Below are 18,611 nucleotides of genomic sequence, written 5' to 3' on the forward strand. Positions count from 1 at the left end.
CTATGTGGCCCAATGGAGACTGGCCAAAGGCGAACGTGAGGCTACTGCCTAACCTTGGGAGGCAGCAGGTGCTGCTGGGCCTGCATGGTGGAAAGGCTCCCCTTTAGCACTGGGCATTCAGCTCCCAGGCAGGCTTTGCACACAGCAAGCACAAGAAAGGCCACCGCAGTGCCTGCCTGCCCACCTTCCTGACCTCCCACTTGTCTGTCCATTCCCAACAGCAAGGGATGGTGGACTGGCTGGCTGGGCTCCCTCGCCCAATTGCTTGCTTACTCTGATGCTGCCTCAGTTACTGGCAACCAGCACCCCTGGCCAGCCCCAGAGGCACCATTCTCCTGCTGAGCTTGTAGCCAGGGCCGCTGCAACTAACAGCTGTGCAAGCCTTTAGGAGGCAGAGACGCGAGAGGGCATCAGAAAAGGGAGGAAAGGAAAGAGGGACAGAGGCCAGTGTTGCTTGCGGTACCCCTGACCATCATTCAAGGCCACGGCACACTGGTTGAAAACCACTGCCTTAAGCAATTGTGCATGCTTAGCATCTGTTTCGATTAGTAATCCCTTTACTGTTAAGGGATCCCAAGCCTGTGTTCTTGAGCTGTCAATGTGAAACACAGTGATGGACCATGGTGATTATGTTTGTAATAATAATAAAAAAATTAGACTTGCAGCACAACCCCATACATTTCTTCTCAGAAGTAACCCCCTGCATTGGAACTTACTCCAAGGTAGGATCACAGTCTGAAAGACCCCTGAGCCAAGCTCATGGCAGGCCTGCACAATTTCTCATCCTCCAAGGTGAAGTCAGTCCTGCACCATGGCCTCCCAAGCCATCTCAATGCTTTGTTGGTCCCTTGCAGGCTGCAAAAACAGGTGGCTTCTTGAGCCCTTTGTGAGCCCTGCATGGTTGCATTCGGCTTGGTGGGCCATGAGTTGTGCAAGTCCGGCTTCTGGCCTGTCTCTACTGCCATTCTATGAAATAAGCTATAAGCAGAATGATTTGGGTGACACAGGATCCATTCATTGTGCCTGCATTGTGTCTAGCAGAAAAGCATTAAAAAAGAAAGAAAAAAGCTTCTATCAGGAGGATATTTTGCTTGTGTCATGTACAATACAGCGTTTGGCATCCGATACCCGTAATGCACACTGAGAGCATGTGCAGCGCATCAAAACAGACAGTGATTCTATTGAAAAGCAAGCATTCCGTTGCCTAAGATTGAGTCAACAGCCCCACCACAACCACCACTTGTGCTTGATTTCTTAGTTTATTTATTCATTTGTTTAGACAAGAACCATTTGGGGAACAATGTGAAGGCACTTGTGGCAAATAAGCAGACCAGTAGGGAGCTTTATAATTTCCCTGGTACTTAAAGGATGCAGCTCTATATGCTCTACAGTGATACACATGATTCTTCCCTCCTCAACCTTATCTTCACAACAACCCTGTAAAGTAGATTAGGCTGGAAGAGAATTACTGACCCAAGGTCATCAGCTGCACTTCCTGGCAGAGTGGGGACCAGAATCCAAGCTTCCCCTAGGCCAGTGAAACACTATGCAACTCTTTCTTTTACTGAAGAGGGACTTCCCAGCACAACAAAACACATGAGTGTACCCCAAATGCACTTCAACCTAGAAACTTCCCTCTTTAAAGTAACTAAGTATAATACAGCGAACGCTTGGGTTGTAAACATGATCTGTTAGGGAGGCACGTTCGAAACCCGCAGCATTCGCAACCCACAGTGCTGCGTGTGCGCACACGCGGGTCACAATTCGGCGCTTCTGCGCATGCGCAAAGCACAATTTAGTGCTTCTGCACAGGAACGAGTGCTGAAACCCGGAAGTAACCTGTTCCAGTACTTCCGAGTTCGGAGTGGTGCGCAACCCGAAAACAGGCAACCTGAAGGGTCTGTAACCCAAGGTATGACTATATGCTTAATCTCCTCCATATGCTTAGAGGTGCATGATACCTTGGATATAATTCTGACACTCCATTTCCCCCCCCCTTCAATGTTTTCATGCATATGGTGTTTCTGGCATTGTGCTGGTTGTATAAGCTGATGTCTCTGCATATGAGGCCTATGGCCCCAATGTGCATGAGTGCAGTGGCTTAAAAAAGAGTGTGGACATGGCACAGGAAGAACAGTCTGTATTTTAGGGGGAGGGGGAACCCTACAGCTGTGGAGTCTTACACCTCCCACCAGCCAAGGGTGGTTAAATAGCCTTTGGCAGAAGACCAATGTTCTTCAACGCTGGGTTGGTGGAAGTGGCTGCTTTCCCTCTGATCTAACATGGCATCCTATCTTGATTTAAGAAGAGATCACTGCTGCTGCTTTGTCCCTTTGGCATTCTCCTGGGTGTAACTTTAGGAAAGATTCAAAGATGTACTTCTTACATTTATATCTCACCTTTCTCCAGTGTGCTCATGGCAGCACACATGGTTCTTCTCTGCCCTTTCCCTTTTATCAGAACAATCCTGTGAAGTAGATTGGGCTGAGAGAGAGAGAGAGAGAGAGAGAGAGAGTGGCCCAAGGTCACCCAATGTGTTTTCAGGATGTGAAGCTGGGTCTCCCCACTTCTAGCCTGACAGCCTAACCAAGAGGCAGCAAATGTGGTACCCACTGCAGTACCTCCAGATGTTGGGCTACAGCTCCAATAATCCCTAGTCATCACAGTCAACAGTAGGGGTGATGGATGTTGCAGTCCAACAGCATCTGGAGGGTACCACTTTGGCTATCCCTGACTAAACCACTACACCACACTTACCTTTCCTCTGCTAAAACCAGTGTTGGATTACTGGCCCTGTACACTGAACCTCCCATTCAGCACTTTCACCAGTGAAAGAAATAGGCTGTGCTGGACTGTGGAACAGGAAAGGGGGTCAAAATAGTTTTGAGAAATGTTGAAATAATTCTGTCTCAAGACCAAAACTGCCACAGTGACCTCTGTCATTTAGCTTCATGCCATTTGCACACTCTTAGATCATTTCGAAGAGTGAACAAAATATGTAGGTGACTCATTTCCCACCTGAAATAATAGGTGCATTAAGCAAAATGACACACTGCGCAGTTTGGAATGAAACAGTAGCTGGTTGTTATCTGGCAACCTTGTTTTCTCACCGTATTACTTTTCCAGTGAGGCAAAACAGAACTAAATACCGAAGTCAAACCAGGGAGCAGCAATATAAACTGCCATTCTGGCATTAATCAGCCTGCTTAATTAACCAACTGTACACAGCTCGGACAATGTATCTTTCATGCAGACAATCTGTTCCAGGGCCATATAAAGTGGATTTCCTGAACGTTGCCCCTAAGGTTCCTGGGAGATTATTTCCATGGGCTCTGCATACAATGTGCACCTTACATTTGCAAAAGTGGTCCAAGGTGCAATGAGATAATGCTGCAGGAAGGAGAGAGCAGATCAGATGGACTGCAGCTAGACCAGGAGGGGACGAGGAAACATTTGATATTGCTGAGACACAGAATACATGCAAACACATCAGCAGGCCTAGATCTCAAACACAGTATAAGTTACTGTCTGGAGGGGGAAATGAATATTCATTCAGGGAACAGTGGCTGCAGAGTAAGAAGTGGATGATTGAGAGCTTCGGAAAACAAATGGGTTGAGACAAAGAAACATGAAGCAGTGGTGAGACTTTGTCAGCCTGCAATTCAATTTGACACTAGCATTCCGGGGACATCAAGAAAGCAGGATCTCCATCCTTGATTGACCAAGAAAACAAATTGTTAAGTGGCTATGAACTGGGTGTCAAAGCATCCAGCAGGATTTGCATGTCTGGGAATGTGCCAAGATTCACCCTAATCTGACTTTCTAAAGTGAAAGCTGAGCTTTCGCTTTCATTTCAAAAATAATCTGTTTTGAGAGTCGGTCGAGGCCGGCCAAAGTACATTTTGTTTCAATGGTGCAAAAAGAGCACAAATATCTGAGCTGGAGGGAGTTCTTCTGCGGTCAAGGGATGGGACTTTGGAATCTTGCTCAGCCCGGGCACCAAGACTGTGTTCCCTGGAACAGAAGAGCTCTGATCCTCAAAGTCCCAGCCGCCTGCTGGATCCCTGACATAATATTCAGGCTTTGTTGCACATTTTATGACTAGGATCTCGTCCACACTTCCACATGCCATGCCTAGAAAGCTTGGATCCAAGTGGTTTATCCCTTGCACCGCTTCTTTCCGAGCTAAAACTTGTTATTTAGTGATAGATCAGAACAAGTGACAGGGGGGGGGGAGCTTGAATTGCCGTTTTCTCTGACTGAAGGCTAAATAGCTGTTTTCTCCAGGGAGGAGGCAGCGGGACAAGAGAAAGTGTGGATAAGCCCTAAGCCTGGAGTCAAGACATCTTTAACTGGAGGCAACCATAGAAGAGAGAGAGATGTGAGCACGCCATGGGAAAATTCTGCTTTCTTCAAAGCCCTGTCCAGATGTTCTCAGGATGCCTTGTAGAAAAGGGGGGGGAACAGGCCATGCCCAGGCCTTACCCGGGAGTAGCCAAAAAGCTGCACTCCAGCTGTCCTTCTATTATACTCCTAACACTCCTCACCATTAGCCATGCTGGCTGGGGCTGATGTCCCAATCTGGAGGGTCCCACATTAGCTACCCCTCCCCTAGCTCATAGGCAAGAGTCTATAGCAGAACTTTCCAAACTTCTCATATTGGTGACACACTTTTTAGACATGCATCATTTCATGACACCGTACAGTGGTACCTCAGGTTAAGTACTTAATTCGTTCCAGAGGTCCATACTTAACCTGAAACTGTTCTTAACCTGAAGCACCAGTTTAGCTAATGGGGCCTCCTGCTGCTGCCGCGCCGCTGGAACAAAATTTATGTTCTCATCCTGAAGCAAAGTTATTAACCTGAAGCACTATTTCTGGGTTAGTGGAGTCTGTAACCTGAAGCGTATGTAACCTGAAGTGTATGTAACCTGAGGTACCACTGTAATTAAGTCTTCCTAGCAAACCAGAGATTGAACTAACCCCTTTCCAGCCCTGGAGGAGTGCAGGGAACATTTGCACGACACATGCAACCAACACACTAATGTGTCTCAACACACAGCTTGGAAAGCTCTGGCCTACATTTTATGAGCATGTGCAGTCTGCAACGTCTTAGGCTCTTTAAATTTTATTGAGGCACTTCCTCTGAAAATATGTATCCCACTTCCGAGTACACACATGTTCTGACAAATGTCTGAACAGTGCTGTTGACTGCCCCTGCCCTCAAATACAATCTTATGCTCCTTTCTCCAAGATGTGTTGTGCATAACATTATTTTTTACACCTTTACATAGCACTCAGTAGTTGTATATGAGGATTCCTCAAGTGCTTTGAGACGGGGAAACTGCATTGGTTGACCTTTGGAACTCACTGCCACCCATAATAGGATTGCCCAGTAGTGTAACTGAGTTTCAAAAAGGATGAGACAGACTCCTGGAAAGTCAGAATACCATTAAAAATATCTCAGGGACTCCATCATAATGCTTAAGCCTTCGGATACTGCTAATAAATATATAGAATCCAGACGTCCAGTTAATCTTCTGAAAGGGACTTGCTTAGCAATCCTATGCATGTTTGCTTGGAAATAGGTCCTACAGAGTCCAGTAGAGCTTACTCTAAAGTAAGCATGCATAAATGCAAAGTCAGTGTGCAGCCTTCAGAACATACGCATAGCAATCGCTTTGACTGGCTGAACAATTGTTTTCACTGACAGCAGCTGAAACATTGCAATATTGTTCTCTCATGGGAAACATTGCTTGTGGTTACTATGAATGAGGTGGATTTATGAATTAAGGCTGACTGAGTTCCCAAGTGTGCTGAACTGACAGATGCCACTGCAAATGCCTGAAAAGCTATATCTGTATACTGTTATATAACAGGAAAAGCTGTGAACGGTGGAAAATAATAATCCTGTAATGACTCACCAAATCTTGCCCAATTGCACATTTGGCAATTTTCTAAGGAATTAACGGGATGGGATATCATGTTTTTGTTTAGTAAAAAGCTCCAAGAAGCCTGAGAAAATAGCCCAACATTCTACAAATACATTAATACCTTTTAGCAAAATAAAAGGCCTATTTGCGAAAGGTGTCAATGGAACAGCTGCCTTGGGGGCAAATGAGTGTCTGTGCTTGTCACAATTCCAATGTGGATTAGGATTAATAACCAGCTTCTCTCCAACCCAGCCAGGTTCCAGATCAGATATTTACCTTATAAGCACTCCTCACCTGAACCATATCTGAACTATCTGTACTTGGATCACTTGGCATAGTTCTGGCCTTGCTCTTTTAAAGAAATATATATATATTGCTTCTGGATCTCTGCCCGAACAGTAATGCTTCAAAAACAAATTTTGGCATGGCAGGATGGCATTTCCATCAAACACAAGAACTACAAAGTAATTCCAGGGATAGTTTTTCAGCTTGGCAAACTGGGGCTGTAGCTTCCTGAAAGAAAACCCAGAACCGGAGTCCACTCTTTCTCCACTCCCGACACCCGTATATAGTCATCAATCAATTAGAGGTGTATGTTGTCTTCTCTGTCTAAAAAGAGAGATGGAAGCACTTCTTTCCAGACTCATTAAAAATGGGAAGATGGGGAAGGAGGGAGAAGGAAAGAGAAAACTCTTCCAAATGGATTAAGAATGGCAAACCAAGTGGGGATGATTACACCAGGTATGGGGAACGTTCTGGCCCTCCAGATGTTGCTGAACTACAACTGCCATTGTCCTTAGTCATTGGTTGTGCTTGCTGATGGGAGTTGCAGTTCAGCAACATCTGACGGGCCAAAGGTTCCCTACACCTGAAAGAAGGTGAGAGACCTTTCTGTTGTATGTATTGACCAGATGCAAAAGAGGACAGGACTCCTACATAGTTGCAGTGGCGTAGTGTGGGTTCTCAGCACCCGGGGCAAGGCAAGTAATTTGCACCCCCTAACCCGTGGATTTTAGCACTCGAGTCTCTTCCGCGCCCCCCACAGATGTTGTGCCAGGTGCGGCAGGCCCCCCCTACACCCCCCATGCTCCCACCACAAGTCTTCAGGACAGCCATCCGAAGGCTGGCGCGGGGAGAAGGTCTCTCTGCCCCACCGCCAGCTTTCGGAGGAGGTCCGAGGACAGTGGGGTTCCTGCTTCCTCGAGGAGGGCCGGCCAAACGCGCCCCCCCCAAATGTTGCGCCCGGTGCCGCCGGCACCCCTGGCACCCCCCACGCTACGCCACTGCATAGTTGTGTAGAGGAGGGAATTTTCAATCCTACTGCTAAAGGTACAGGAGCTCTGGTCTCTAAAAAGAATCTGGCCACCCTGAATACAAACTGCAAAGGAGGAGGATGGGGAGGAAACCAGAAGTAGTTGGCTCTGTCCATTGCTACCTCTGGTTCCACCTACAATTAGTTGTCCTGCTCTCCACGAGCTCCAACTAGCACCAGTCACTACTGGCTGAACTTTTCACAGACCCACTTAACTTATGTTTTCAATATGGCATACTGGTTCTACGTCAATGAAATCAGATGTTGCTAGGACTTCCTTAGAGGGAAATGGGTAGCTTATTGCCACCACCGTTATGACTCTCATAAGAACCAACCCATTATTTTCCAGTTGCCATGTGTCCTCTTTTTCATGGGTAGAGCGATCCATAGTTAAAAGTAGAAGTCGGCAAATGTGCCCTCTTTTTTGCTGTTCAAAACATGGCAACCCTACATCAGAGGACTTCCAGTCGCTGTTTCAGGAGCAAAGTAACAGTATTCTCCCATGTGACCCACAAGCAAAATCAGCTCTTGGCATTGATGCAACAGAGTAAAAAGCCAGTCAGTTATTTGTCTTTTGAGCTTTCTTCTTCTTCTTCAACATTTGAAATGCTTTGGGACCAATCTCAATATTAAATTATCCACTTTTTCCACTGTGTGTTCCAGTAATAATAGGTGCTTATTTTGCTGAATTGTTTAAAATAACTATAGCACAAGGTAGGGTTCATTTCTAAAAGCTGACGGGGCTGCTAACAAGGATACCAAGCGCTCATTATCTCTGCTGTCTAAAATGCAAGAGCTTTAAAAGCCTGCTCAGCTTCCAGGAACTTTCTGCCAAATCCAGCCTTCAGTTGATTGACCTCAAGAACTTTTTTTCTGTGGGTTATGGGGTTCATTTGGAGCAGCACACAGGACTGAAACCTAAACTGCTTCTATTAAGCTAACAAACCACATCGGGCTTGGCTGGACACATGTGAACCTGAACCTTGCCTAACCAAACATGATCAAATGGGGTTTAGCTGGTTCCAGCCGTAGAGTAGATGAATTAACATGGGCTGGATGTGATGGACATTTCTGCAGAGTCTTAAGAGCAACAGTAAGTGTTTGTGCTTATTTTCTAAAGTCACCAAGCTTTCCTTGGCCTCCTTTAATCTGCCCAGCTGCAATAAAGATGTTCTTGGTCATTTTATTAGGAACACAGGAAGTTGCCTTACAGTGAGTCAGGCCAATGGTCCATCCAGCTCAGTATTGTTTACACTGACAGTGGGACTCTCAGTTTTCAGACAAGGTGACATTCTCAGACCTACTGGGACATGCAAGGCATCAAACCTGGGACCTTCTGCGTGGAAAGCAGATGCTTTGCCATTGAGCTATGGCCCTTCGTTGCTTCAAGGACTCAACACACCTGCTAAAACTAGTTAACAATTCCACTCCCATCAGAAACCCTAGAAAGCTCCAGCCAGTCAAGGTAGACAATACCGAGCTAGATGGACCAATAGTATCACTTGGTATAAGGCAAGTCATTTCCGCCCCTAGGTTTGGCTATAAAACTATAGGGGAGTCAGTTGGACACAGGAAATATTTGTAGGGGGTACTTGTCAGGTGTGGAACGGCTTAAGCCTCCTCCGTGGCAGATGTCTCTGTCCACATCTTGTCAGAAGTACAACTGGATCCATTGTTTTCACTCTGCTCCCCTGCAGTACTTAAATCATCTTCAGCTTTTGGTATCAGATCTGCGCTTTAAAAATAAAATAAAATTCAGCAGCAGCACTCAACAGGAAGCGTTGTGGCTGCAAGGCAGCAGCCAGCACCTCTTGTAAGTTGCTAGGCTATTGCTTGGGAGACCAGGTGGTTGAAATCTCTCTTGGATCCAGTGGCTCAATTGCAACAGTAAACACAGAAACGCAAATCCAAGCTGGTCCCTAGAGATTGCAATAATGCTTCCACCCACATACTAGTTAACCACTAAACCCAGCCATTGCCATTGAATCTGCCACTGTCCACAGCCATTTGACATCCTAGTGGTATTACAACCACAACTCACTCTCCTGGATGTGCCTACCTGGATGTGGTAGGCTCCCTCCGCCCCACTGGAGTCAGAGAGGTGCCATCTTATATTTCCCAAAAATACAATTCCTGGTGTCAGTTAGATGTGAGTGACAGGCTGCTGCACTGCTGGAATGGAGGAACTGAATCAAGTGGTGGCAGTGAGGGCCACTAGTGAGGCAAGGTGAAGCAGGTGGCAGGATCCACAGGGGCAGCAGATCTGACCTCCAAGGAATGTATCCCTCACTGCAGCATTCTCCTTGGAGGCCAATCTGCCTCTTCCCCCATTTCACTTCTACAGTGTCTTCTTGATGAATAGAAGGCACTGCGAATCTCTCCCTCTCCTGCTCCTGATGTAGATCTTTATTGCCCCCTTGTTCCTGATGTTCCCTCACCCCTTCTTCTCTGGCTGGGGGAGGCACCATTTTGTGGTTCGCCTCAGGTGCCAAGATGTCTTTGACTATCCCTGGTGGCCCTACAGTAAATGCCTGTTCTGGTGGCCCTTGCCTGGAAACATGTGCCCTGTATGCTGTCCAAGGATGCTGGGCCTGACAAAAGCACTGTATTTATTTATAAGAGTTATTTATATCCCTCTTTTCAGCTCTCTGAAGGGCCTCCATGACTGCTTCCATTGCCCACTGGATCACTCATCGCATCCCAGCTTATCCCACTTAGCTAAGGAAGTCAGGAGTTATTCTCTGACTCATCTCATCATAGTTTCCTCATGGTTTTGTAGTAAGCCAGGAACAAAGGGTGTATAGCTGCTGGGCTTAGGGAAGCAGTTATACTGAAGTGAGGAGCTCAAATGTACATTGTCCTGACTTGGCTTAACTTCTGATGGTCAAATTTGAGAAGCTCTAATTCTAAATAATTCACATACTTTTTCTTGACTTGGCTTGACTTCTGATGGTCAAATTTGAGAAGTTCTCATTCTAAATAATTCACATCTTTCTACCGATGCCAAAACCCATAGTGAAAACATATTAAGAGTATGGCTAGTAAATGTTTCCAGGAGAAAGTTTCCATCGGCTTTTGATGCAGATGTAATAAAGTTTAGATCCACTCCATCCATGCAAAACCAAATAGACGTAGATACACCTAATGCAGTGTCTTTGATAGCATGACTGAGCTGAAAAAGAAACTGTCTGTTTGTCCAAGAAAATATAATGTTTCTTGTCACGATACCAAGCCCTGGTAAATAGGTCAAAACACACACTGATGATTTCACATCTATGATGTGCTAAATAATCTCAGGCTATATGATCTTTGGCAAAATGAATGCCATGAAGACCTGCCAAACTAAAATAAGTGAATTAAATTTAAAAATCTTGAAACGAAAAGCTTTTTTTAATATATATATTTTAAAAAAACAGTCTGGCAAAAAACCAAGACTAAAAAGAACAGACCATGTACCCTATTAAGGAATGTGGGAATTATAAAACCAGAAGAAGACAGATCAAAAACACATTTGGTTTTTGCATCATGGAAAAATGATTTCACTCGGCATTTTGCCGTGTGTGTATGTGTGTGTGTTTGTGTTTTAAATCTTGTGCTTTGTTGGAAAAGCACAGACATTATATGAATCATGGACCCATCTGCAGGGGTTCTGGACTGTTGAAGGACACAAAAGGATGGAGACCTCAAAGAAACATCAAAGGAGTTACAATTTAAACTAATCAACAGAAACTAGTAGTCCTGGAGAGGGTGAAAGACACAGGCAGAGGAAACATAGGAAAATGACAGGCATATTCCCACTTCCCCAGAAGATGAGTCTATTTATTTGTTTTTGTGTCCATAGAGAGGTATGTTTGTGTGATTTCCCCACAAACCAACACAACAGCACAAAATTCAGACTTAGCAACTCATCAGAGTCATTGTGTTTGTTTACCTGTGTCCTTGGTTACCAGATGCCAGGCTGCACTTTCACTGCTATGGCAGGAATGATGATTCATGAAACGGTTAATTTCCCCATTCAGAGCACGAGCCTGGATCTAATACAGAACATGCAAACAAACCACCCCAAATTCTATGCTGGGTTACACCACACACAACACAGGAAGCAGCAACAGATCTTTGAGCCATCCTGTGTTACTGTGACTGCAATCATTCAATGCGTTTCTCATTCATCAGCCGAGCAACCCTGTCAGAGAGGGTAAAGTTACTCCCACTTGACAGATACAGTCGATGGTGCGCTATGTTCTGTTTTGTTTTTAGTTCAGGGGCTTTTTAAATAGTTGAATGGAGAGGGTCTTCTGAATCAGAAAGATAACAGAAACCTGACTGTTGCTATTTTGGAAGCAGGTTCAGTCACATATGGGCAAATTCAGCTTGCATAGATATAGATCTTGCACAACAAACCCACTTCCCCAAAAGACCCACAGTTGTTTTATGAGAAACAAAGTGTTTCTCTTATTGCATTAATATCCCACCTTTTCCTCCAAGGATATAATGGACTGACTGGGTGCACAGGAATGGTGGGAGGCACCATCCAGGGAACCCCCTCAGATATTCCCCAGGGGAAGAAGACACAGAGCCAGGGGATTGGTGGTGGGACAGCAATGAGTGGACAGAGGGACAAGACTGGGAGGAGGAGGTGTTGAAAGCTGAAGAGGTAAAAGGGTTTAGTGAGCAGGAAGAGTCTGTGGCAGGGAGTAGTCCAAAATCAGAGGCAGAAGCAGAGGCTGGACAGGAGTGTGGTCAAGAGGCAAACTGCTGAAGAAGCCAGGGAGTCTCCCCCTCCTGCTGTGACCAGCTCGCCTCCCCCCTGGTCTCCCAGAACACAAAGATTAGTGAAGAGGGCAGAGCAAAGAAAGACAAGATGAAGTTAATAGTAGTAGTTATATTTATACCCCACCCGTCTGGCTGGGTTTCCCCAGCCACTCTGGGCATCTCCCAACATAATATTAAAAACTTCCCTAAACAGGGCTGCCTTCTAAAAGTCAGGTAGTTTTTTATTTCCTTGACATCTGATAGGAGGGAGTTCCACAGGGCAGGTGCCACTACCGAGAAGGCCCTCTGCCTGGTTCCCTGGTTCCTGCTTGGGAAGAATCTGGGGAGAAAATGACTTAGGGAACTGTGGGAAGGTGAGAACCTTCAGTCTTCTCAAGTGCCTCATTGGGGCAAGGTCTACTGAGAAGAGTTGCTGTGCTCATTCAGCCTGAACTTCCCTTGTAAGTTTGTGACTGCCATTTGTTCCTCTGGGGAAAATGAAGCACTGCAACTTTTGATTCATTTGGTAGGGATAAAGCAGATTTGGAGTGAAGGTAACATTGGTTCAAGGGCCTGCAGGTTGCAAAATTAGAATGTGAATGAGATGAGATGTCTTGAAAATGCAATATAGTTTTTAAACTGGAACACCCTGTGTGTGGGATCTCAGAACAAAAAGCTACAGCAAAAAGGCAGAGAGGAGACCAAGGATGCAGAACAGGCACTTCCTAATCTGACCATCACTGCTGCCAGGGGTGCGCTATCAACAGAATGGGAAGTAATGAGACCATTTAAGATAGCAGTTGAACATAAAAGTTGTTACTCTGTGAGCAGAGTGAGACTAAAATGTGTTGAACTTGTTTAACACTTGCAGTATGTCTATTCTTAATGCATGAAGTTTCTGTAGTGTTCTGGGTAGGGTGGATTTTTGCATTCTCCCTCAAACAGACTTTCAGACTGTTTTTTTAATATATATATTTTCTTTTGAGCCCAGTCCAAATGTTAGTCATCGCCATCTGATTATCCACATGTGCTTTGCATTAAACAGCCTGTGTCAGAAAATCCGCAGGGCAGATGTTAAACGGAGGATTTGTTTTATGTTTACAGGTACGAAGATGGATTAAGAGCCCTATGGTGAGCATGGAAAAACATCAGGCCAGCAGCCTCAAATACCCGGGGTCCACTGTGATGCATATACCTCAAGGGGAGCCTGACATTGAGGCTCCGTTATGTCAGATGTGCTTCAGTGATCACGCTTTTCCAAGAGGGATTGTCCCACAGGACACAGAGTCGTGTTCCTGGGAAGACCACAGAAGCTGCAAAGTAAGCAAGATCCTTCCTCGCTTCTCACGCCACGTGCAGTTCTCCGCTGTGATAAGAACATATTACACCTAGCTTTCTATGGGGAAAGGGCTGCAATTCATACATTCAAGGGTGAAATGGGGGCCCCTCTGAAGTGATATAAGCTAGAGGAGATGTGAGCTAAAAGCCCCATCTAGCTTTTGTGCATGTGTTGACTTTGCACAAAGGCAGGGGGCTGTATCCAATGGTTAGGTGAGTGGAAAACAGCTAGTGCAACCCATCTTGCCCTTCCCTCCTCCCTCCTTTGTATCACCCCTGATTTGATTCAAAGGGGTTGGGAGCCCACCTGAACAGTGGAGGCTGTGCCGTGTGGAGCTGCAGTGACAAGAAGGAAATCACTTGGAATCAGGCCAAAGGATCTTGCTCCAGTAGCAGCTCCACTTGTGCAAGATCCCTCCGCTCAATGTTTGACAGTTCCCTCTTTCCACTGAAAACCCATATGACAGAGCCCTCAGTGTTTGGAGCCTTCCTCTGGTCCTCTGGGGAGGGTTTTTGGGGGGAGGCTTGAGTCTTCAGGAGAATGAGGAACAGGAAGATTGGTTGAGCAAGTTGCCTTCCATCTGCACAATGTAAGAACCTAAGGGCCCTACTGAGTCAGGTCAACTGGAAATCCACAAGCAGGACCTGAGTGGTCCAGAGCTCTCCTCACTTATGACTTTCAGCAACTAGTATACAGAGGCATATGACTTGAGAGTGGAGGGAGAACACCATGACTAGTAGCTATTGATATCCATATTCCATGGATTCCATGGATATTCCATGGATTTGTCTAATAAGAACATTGGCTATACAACCTATGGTGCTGAACTCCTTGCAATGCCCCCTGTGTCACCATCCATTATCAAAATAATAAATGTGGAACACTCTCCATTTGTTGGATTAGTTTGGAAGGGATCATACTTCAGTGGTAGAGTACTTATCTGTCATAGAGAAGACCTTGTGTTCAATCCCTAACATCAGTAGCAGCCAGTGCAGTGGAGCTGAGCCCTCTTGAAGCCAGCGTCCATACTGGACTGGGCAGGGCAGTGGTAAGGTCAGGGCTCCTCTGACACAGCAGTGCCATTGTCATTGGCTGATGCGAATGGTGTCTGAGGTCCAGGAGAGCTGCTGCAGACAGAGTAGACAATACTGGACTGGATCGACAAATATTAGGACCTGGTTTAAGGCAGCTTCCAGTGTTTCTAATGGAGAGAACTGAAGATACCTATCACCCACTCTTATTTTGTTGCTTATTTTGTAATTTCGTTGACCCCGAGAGGGGGCAATGACAAAAAAGATATTATTATTATTCCACGGGGTCATTTTCCTGGCAATTTTGTAGTATGTCATGGGGCCTTATGGCAATCCTCCATCATAGACAGTTGTGCTCCCTGTGTTTGGCAGAGCCAGCCAAATGGTTTCCATCAGAAAACTGGTCTAAATATTCAGAAAAAGCATATGGCGCGGGCAGCCCTCACAGCACCATTAATTGTTAACACTGACTTGGTGAACTGACTGGGAGTGCTTGATTGATAGTAAAGACCTTCTGGAGGCCATTGGAAGACCCACTTTCCCATGTGCTTATTTATTATATTTATATATTGCCTTTCCTCCAAGGAGCAAAAGGCAATCCACATAGTGACACACATACCCCATTTATCCTCACAACCACCCAGGAAGAAAGGAAGGAAGGAAGGTTAGGATGAGAGAGAGTGGACTGGCCCAACTTTGCCCAGTCAGTTTCATAGCTGAGTGGGAATTTGAACCTGGCTCTCAGCAGTCTTAGTCCAACATTCTAACCACAGCACCACATAAATGGCTCTGAGGTTTTTTAATAAAAGGAAATGTAGCATTCAGTATAATAACCTTAACAAATCCCTGTTTAATAAGAAGCTAGCAGGCAATATGCTGCAGCAGAAGCAGACCCAGCAAAAAGAGGATTCCAATATAGCAATCCTAGCCAGATTATTAAAATTGCATCTCCTTCTGCATTGTGGATTTTGGCAGCCAAACAAATCCAGGTTTCTCAGAAAGCAAAATTCACATTGTGGACCATTCAAGCCACGGAAGGGTTACAAATCTCCTGGTTTTGTTATGATAGGAGTTTTTAAAAAGGTACTTGAAAACAGTAATAACTCCACATTAAAAAAGAAACAGCAATAGGTGAATAAAAATTTTGGCCATAATAATAATAAAAATCTAATTATTCTTCAGAAGCTGAGTTCCAGTGATGACTTCCCCCTAAAATATGAAGTTTGGACCAAATAATTAAAGAAATAAAAGACACTTGTGTAAATTATTATGCTAGCTCTAAGACTCAGGCCTGTCGGAGCCTGCTGCACAAAAAAGGCCTCAATAGCTGATTTCCATTACATTTGCACATTCATATGGAAAAGATTTAGCTGAATGGAGATTTTCTTCACCCCTCTTTACTTTTGCTAAAGGCAGCGTAGAGATGTAGAGATGTTTCCTCAGCAGGAAAAAAGCACAAAGAGGAGATGCCATTCCACAATCTTGACACAGTTTGAAAAGGTCACTTAAAAGCGCACCATGCGCACATAGCACGATATGCACATAGGACAACCCAGAGGATTTGCTCATGAAAGATTAGCAGGCAGGTAGCCTTTGACATCCAAGGACTAGTATTTCAACATTAAGGATTTGCACACTCATCCAGAGGCATGTCAGCTGCTGCCATCGAAGCACAATCCTGCACCAAAGCGGCAAGTGCAGACTCAAGAAAAGCAAGCGTGTCGGTGCAACTAATGTTGTGGCACTTCTGCACCAAATGGGCACCTTTCAGGGCGGGAGGGATGGCATTGATCACCAAAACCACAGTGTGTGTGAAGGGGCAAGGGAAAGGCACAACTGGATGGGAAAGTTAAACAATCAGCCTTGCCCATATGTTTGGAAATTCACAGACACTACCCAGTGGTGTAGGATTGCATCACAGGGAAAGTGGCTCCCATACTTCTGGGTGTGTTTGTGAGGAGGGCCTCCCTGAGATCTGCTGTGCTGGCAAATCCATTCTTGAGAAGTGGGGGACATGAAGGATGGCCGAATGAGATCATAACAGAGCATTCAGTCAGGGCCCTGTAGGATTGGTCCTCTGTAGTTTTCATCACTTACTCTGAATATTGGCATACATTAGTGTCCATGTAAGTGTACACTAAGTGCATGTTAAATTGTCCTGAGGTTCCTGGTTGTCTTGTAAGTAGGGTTGCCATGTGTCCTCTTTTTCCAGGACACACCCTCTTTTTCAGGGGTAAAATTTGAGACAAATTGAGTTTATTTGCTATGAATGGCTGTCATAGCGTCCTCTTTTTTGCTTTTCGAAATATGGCAACCTTACTTGTAAGACAGAGTATAAATTCGAAATAAATGCAAGTGTTGGAGCTGTGTTTGAATAGGCAGCATTGCATGGATCAAACTTGCAGCTTCAATGACTCTGATCTCTTGCCATCGGCTACAGAACAATTGTGTTTCAAGTCCAGCCCATCTGGAGTGCATTGTTGGATAGGAATGGCCACAAGACCAGCATTTCTGGCACAGATAATTCACCTCCCTGAATTAAAATTGCTTTGCCTTCTCTGATACATCATCCTTGCTTTTGCTCTCATGTGCAGTTTTTAACCCTCAAGCGCTGAACTGGGAATGTGGGAGGTGCTCAAACAGACTATTTTATTCCATGTGAACATTGCCAATTAAAGCATGTGCTGCCTCATTCGACGCTTGTAACCTTAACTTTCAAAACAAAGCCAAGCACACATTACATAACAAGGGCAACTGAAAATAACCTAGCTTTAAAAGAGCTGGCACAACAAGTTTGAATACCAGTTTTGCTTTTAGATGAATATCCCCCCGCCCGCCCCCCCTCTCTCTCTCAAAACTGGCTGTGCAACTCTTGGATTAACATGGAAAACACATAAGCCCTTCAATAAGATTTTCTCTGGCATAGTTGTGCTGTATTGATTTATTGATTTGCTTTGTCGCCCACCACAGAAATATTAGTAAAAGTAGAGCAGTTTTAAATGATGTTGGCAGGAGAAAAAAGAAAATCAAGTGTGTTGTGTTTTAGTTCTGTTTTTAGATTATTTGACCTAAAGACTTCCAAAATAATTAATTCCAAATATTTTTCTGATACATCAAACATTTCTCTTACCCAATAAACAAGATAAATCTGTTATCGTCTGTCAAAAAGACTCTAATAGTACAACCCTGTTCATGTTTGCTAGAAAGTATAAGTCCCACTACGTTCATTTGTTCCCTAGTAAGGATGATTAGGATTGCAACTTTAATTGGTGCAACTTATTAACACCTGTAAGGTGCAGCAGCAGGTGAGGAGTCAGTGCAGCAGTAGTGCCCTCTCAGTGGCAGTGCTGCCAATATTGGGGCAGAGATGTGGGGGGTAAGGCCAAAAATGCCATGTTGGGTGATCTTGCTAATGCCCTCACCCCTTCCCTGCCCCAGTGAATGTAGCATGACTGCTTTGGAAAGGGTATCGCTGCTGCTCCAACCCTCTACTCATGTGCCACTGTTTGGTAAGGTGTCGTTTAAAAGCAGCATTTGTAAGTACCCAGTCATATTTTTGGACTTAGCCCAAAGTTGCCTATAGATGAATGTTGGACCAAATGCTTCCTTGTTGCCCCAGATCTGTCAGCTATGTGGTCCAAAGCTATCTGTGGTGTCTCAGGCTGGGGGTTCCGAAAAGTTGAGCCTATGTCTGTTGGGCAACTCAGTCACTTTCAAGAGAAACAAAGGTCTGCTGTGATATCACGGGGCCTCTTGGGGGTCCAGTGGAGATTGACATAGCTGATGACCTTACATACAAACAGCATTTCAGGTACTGAGGGTTGGGGACTGGACATGCAGCCTGCCCTGCACCTCGTAAGCTAGACTTGGGGCCCTCGGGAACAGTAATGGATGACATGGCGTGGAGACACTTCTCACCTGGCCTTCATTTGGTTGCATCACTGCTGCCAACCCAGAGGCAGAGGGGAAGGCGGGAGGCAGTGGTGCAGGTGGTGTGGTCAGCAACCTTTTTCAGCCATGGGCCGGTCCACCATCCCTCAGACCATGTGCGGGGCTGGACTATATTTTTTGGGAGGGAATGAACTCGTTTCTATGTCCCACAAATAACCCAGAGATGCATTTTAATTAAAAGCACGCATTCTACTCATGTAAAAACAGGCTGATTCCTGGGTTGGATTGAGAAGGCGACTGGGCTGCATCCAGCCCACAGGCCTTAGGTTGCCTATCCCTGTGCTAATGCATTG

The 18,611-nt window shown here is 45.3% G+C and overlaps 1 protein-coding gene across 1 annotated transcript in view; it reads left to right on the forward strand.

Annotated features, from left to right (window-relative positions):
* SGK1 (serum/glucocorticoid regulated kinase 1) overlaps nt 1-18,611 on the forward strand; it is a 74,942-nt gene that overhangs the window by 18,726 nt on the left and 37,605 nt on the right. The window contains exon 2 of the mRNA XM_082215977.1: nt 13,102-13,317. Within this exon, the coding sequence (XP_082072103.1) occupies nt 13,102-13,317 (216 nt within the window). The remainder of the gene's footprint in view (nt 1-13,101; nt 13,318-18,611) is intronic.

The sequence above is a fragment of the Podarcis vaucheri genome, assembly GCF_965113315.1.
Source record: "Podarcis vaucheri genome assembly, chromosome: 3".
Lineage (NCBI taxonomy): Eukaryota > Metazoa > Chordata > Lepidosauria > Squamata > Lacertidae > Podarcis > Podarcis vaucheri.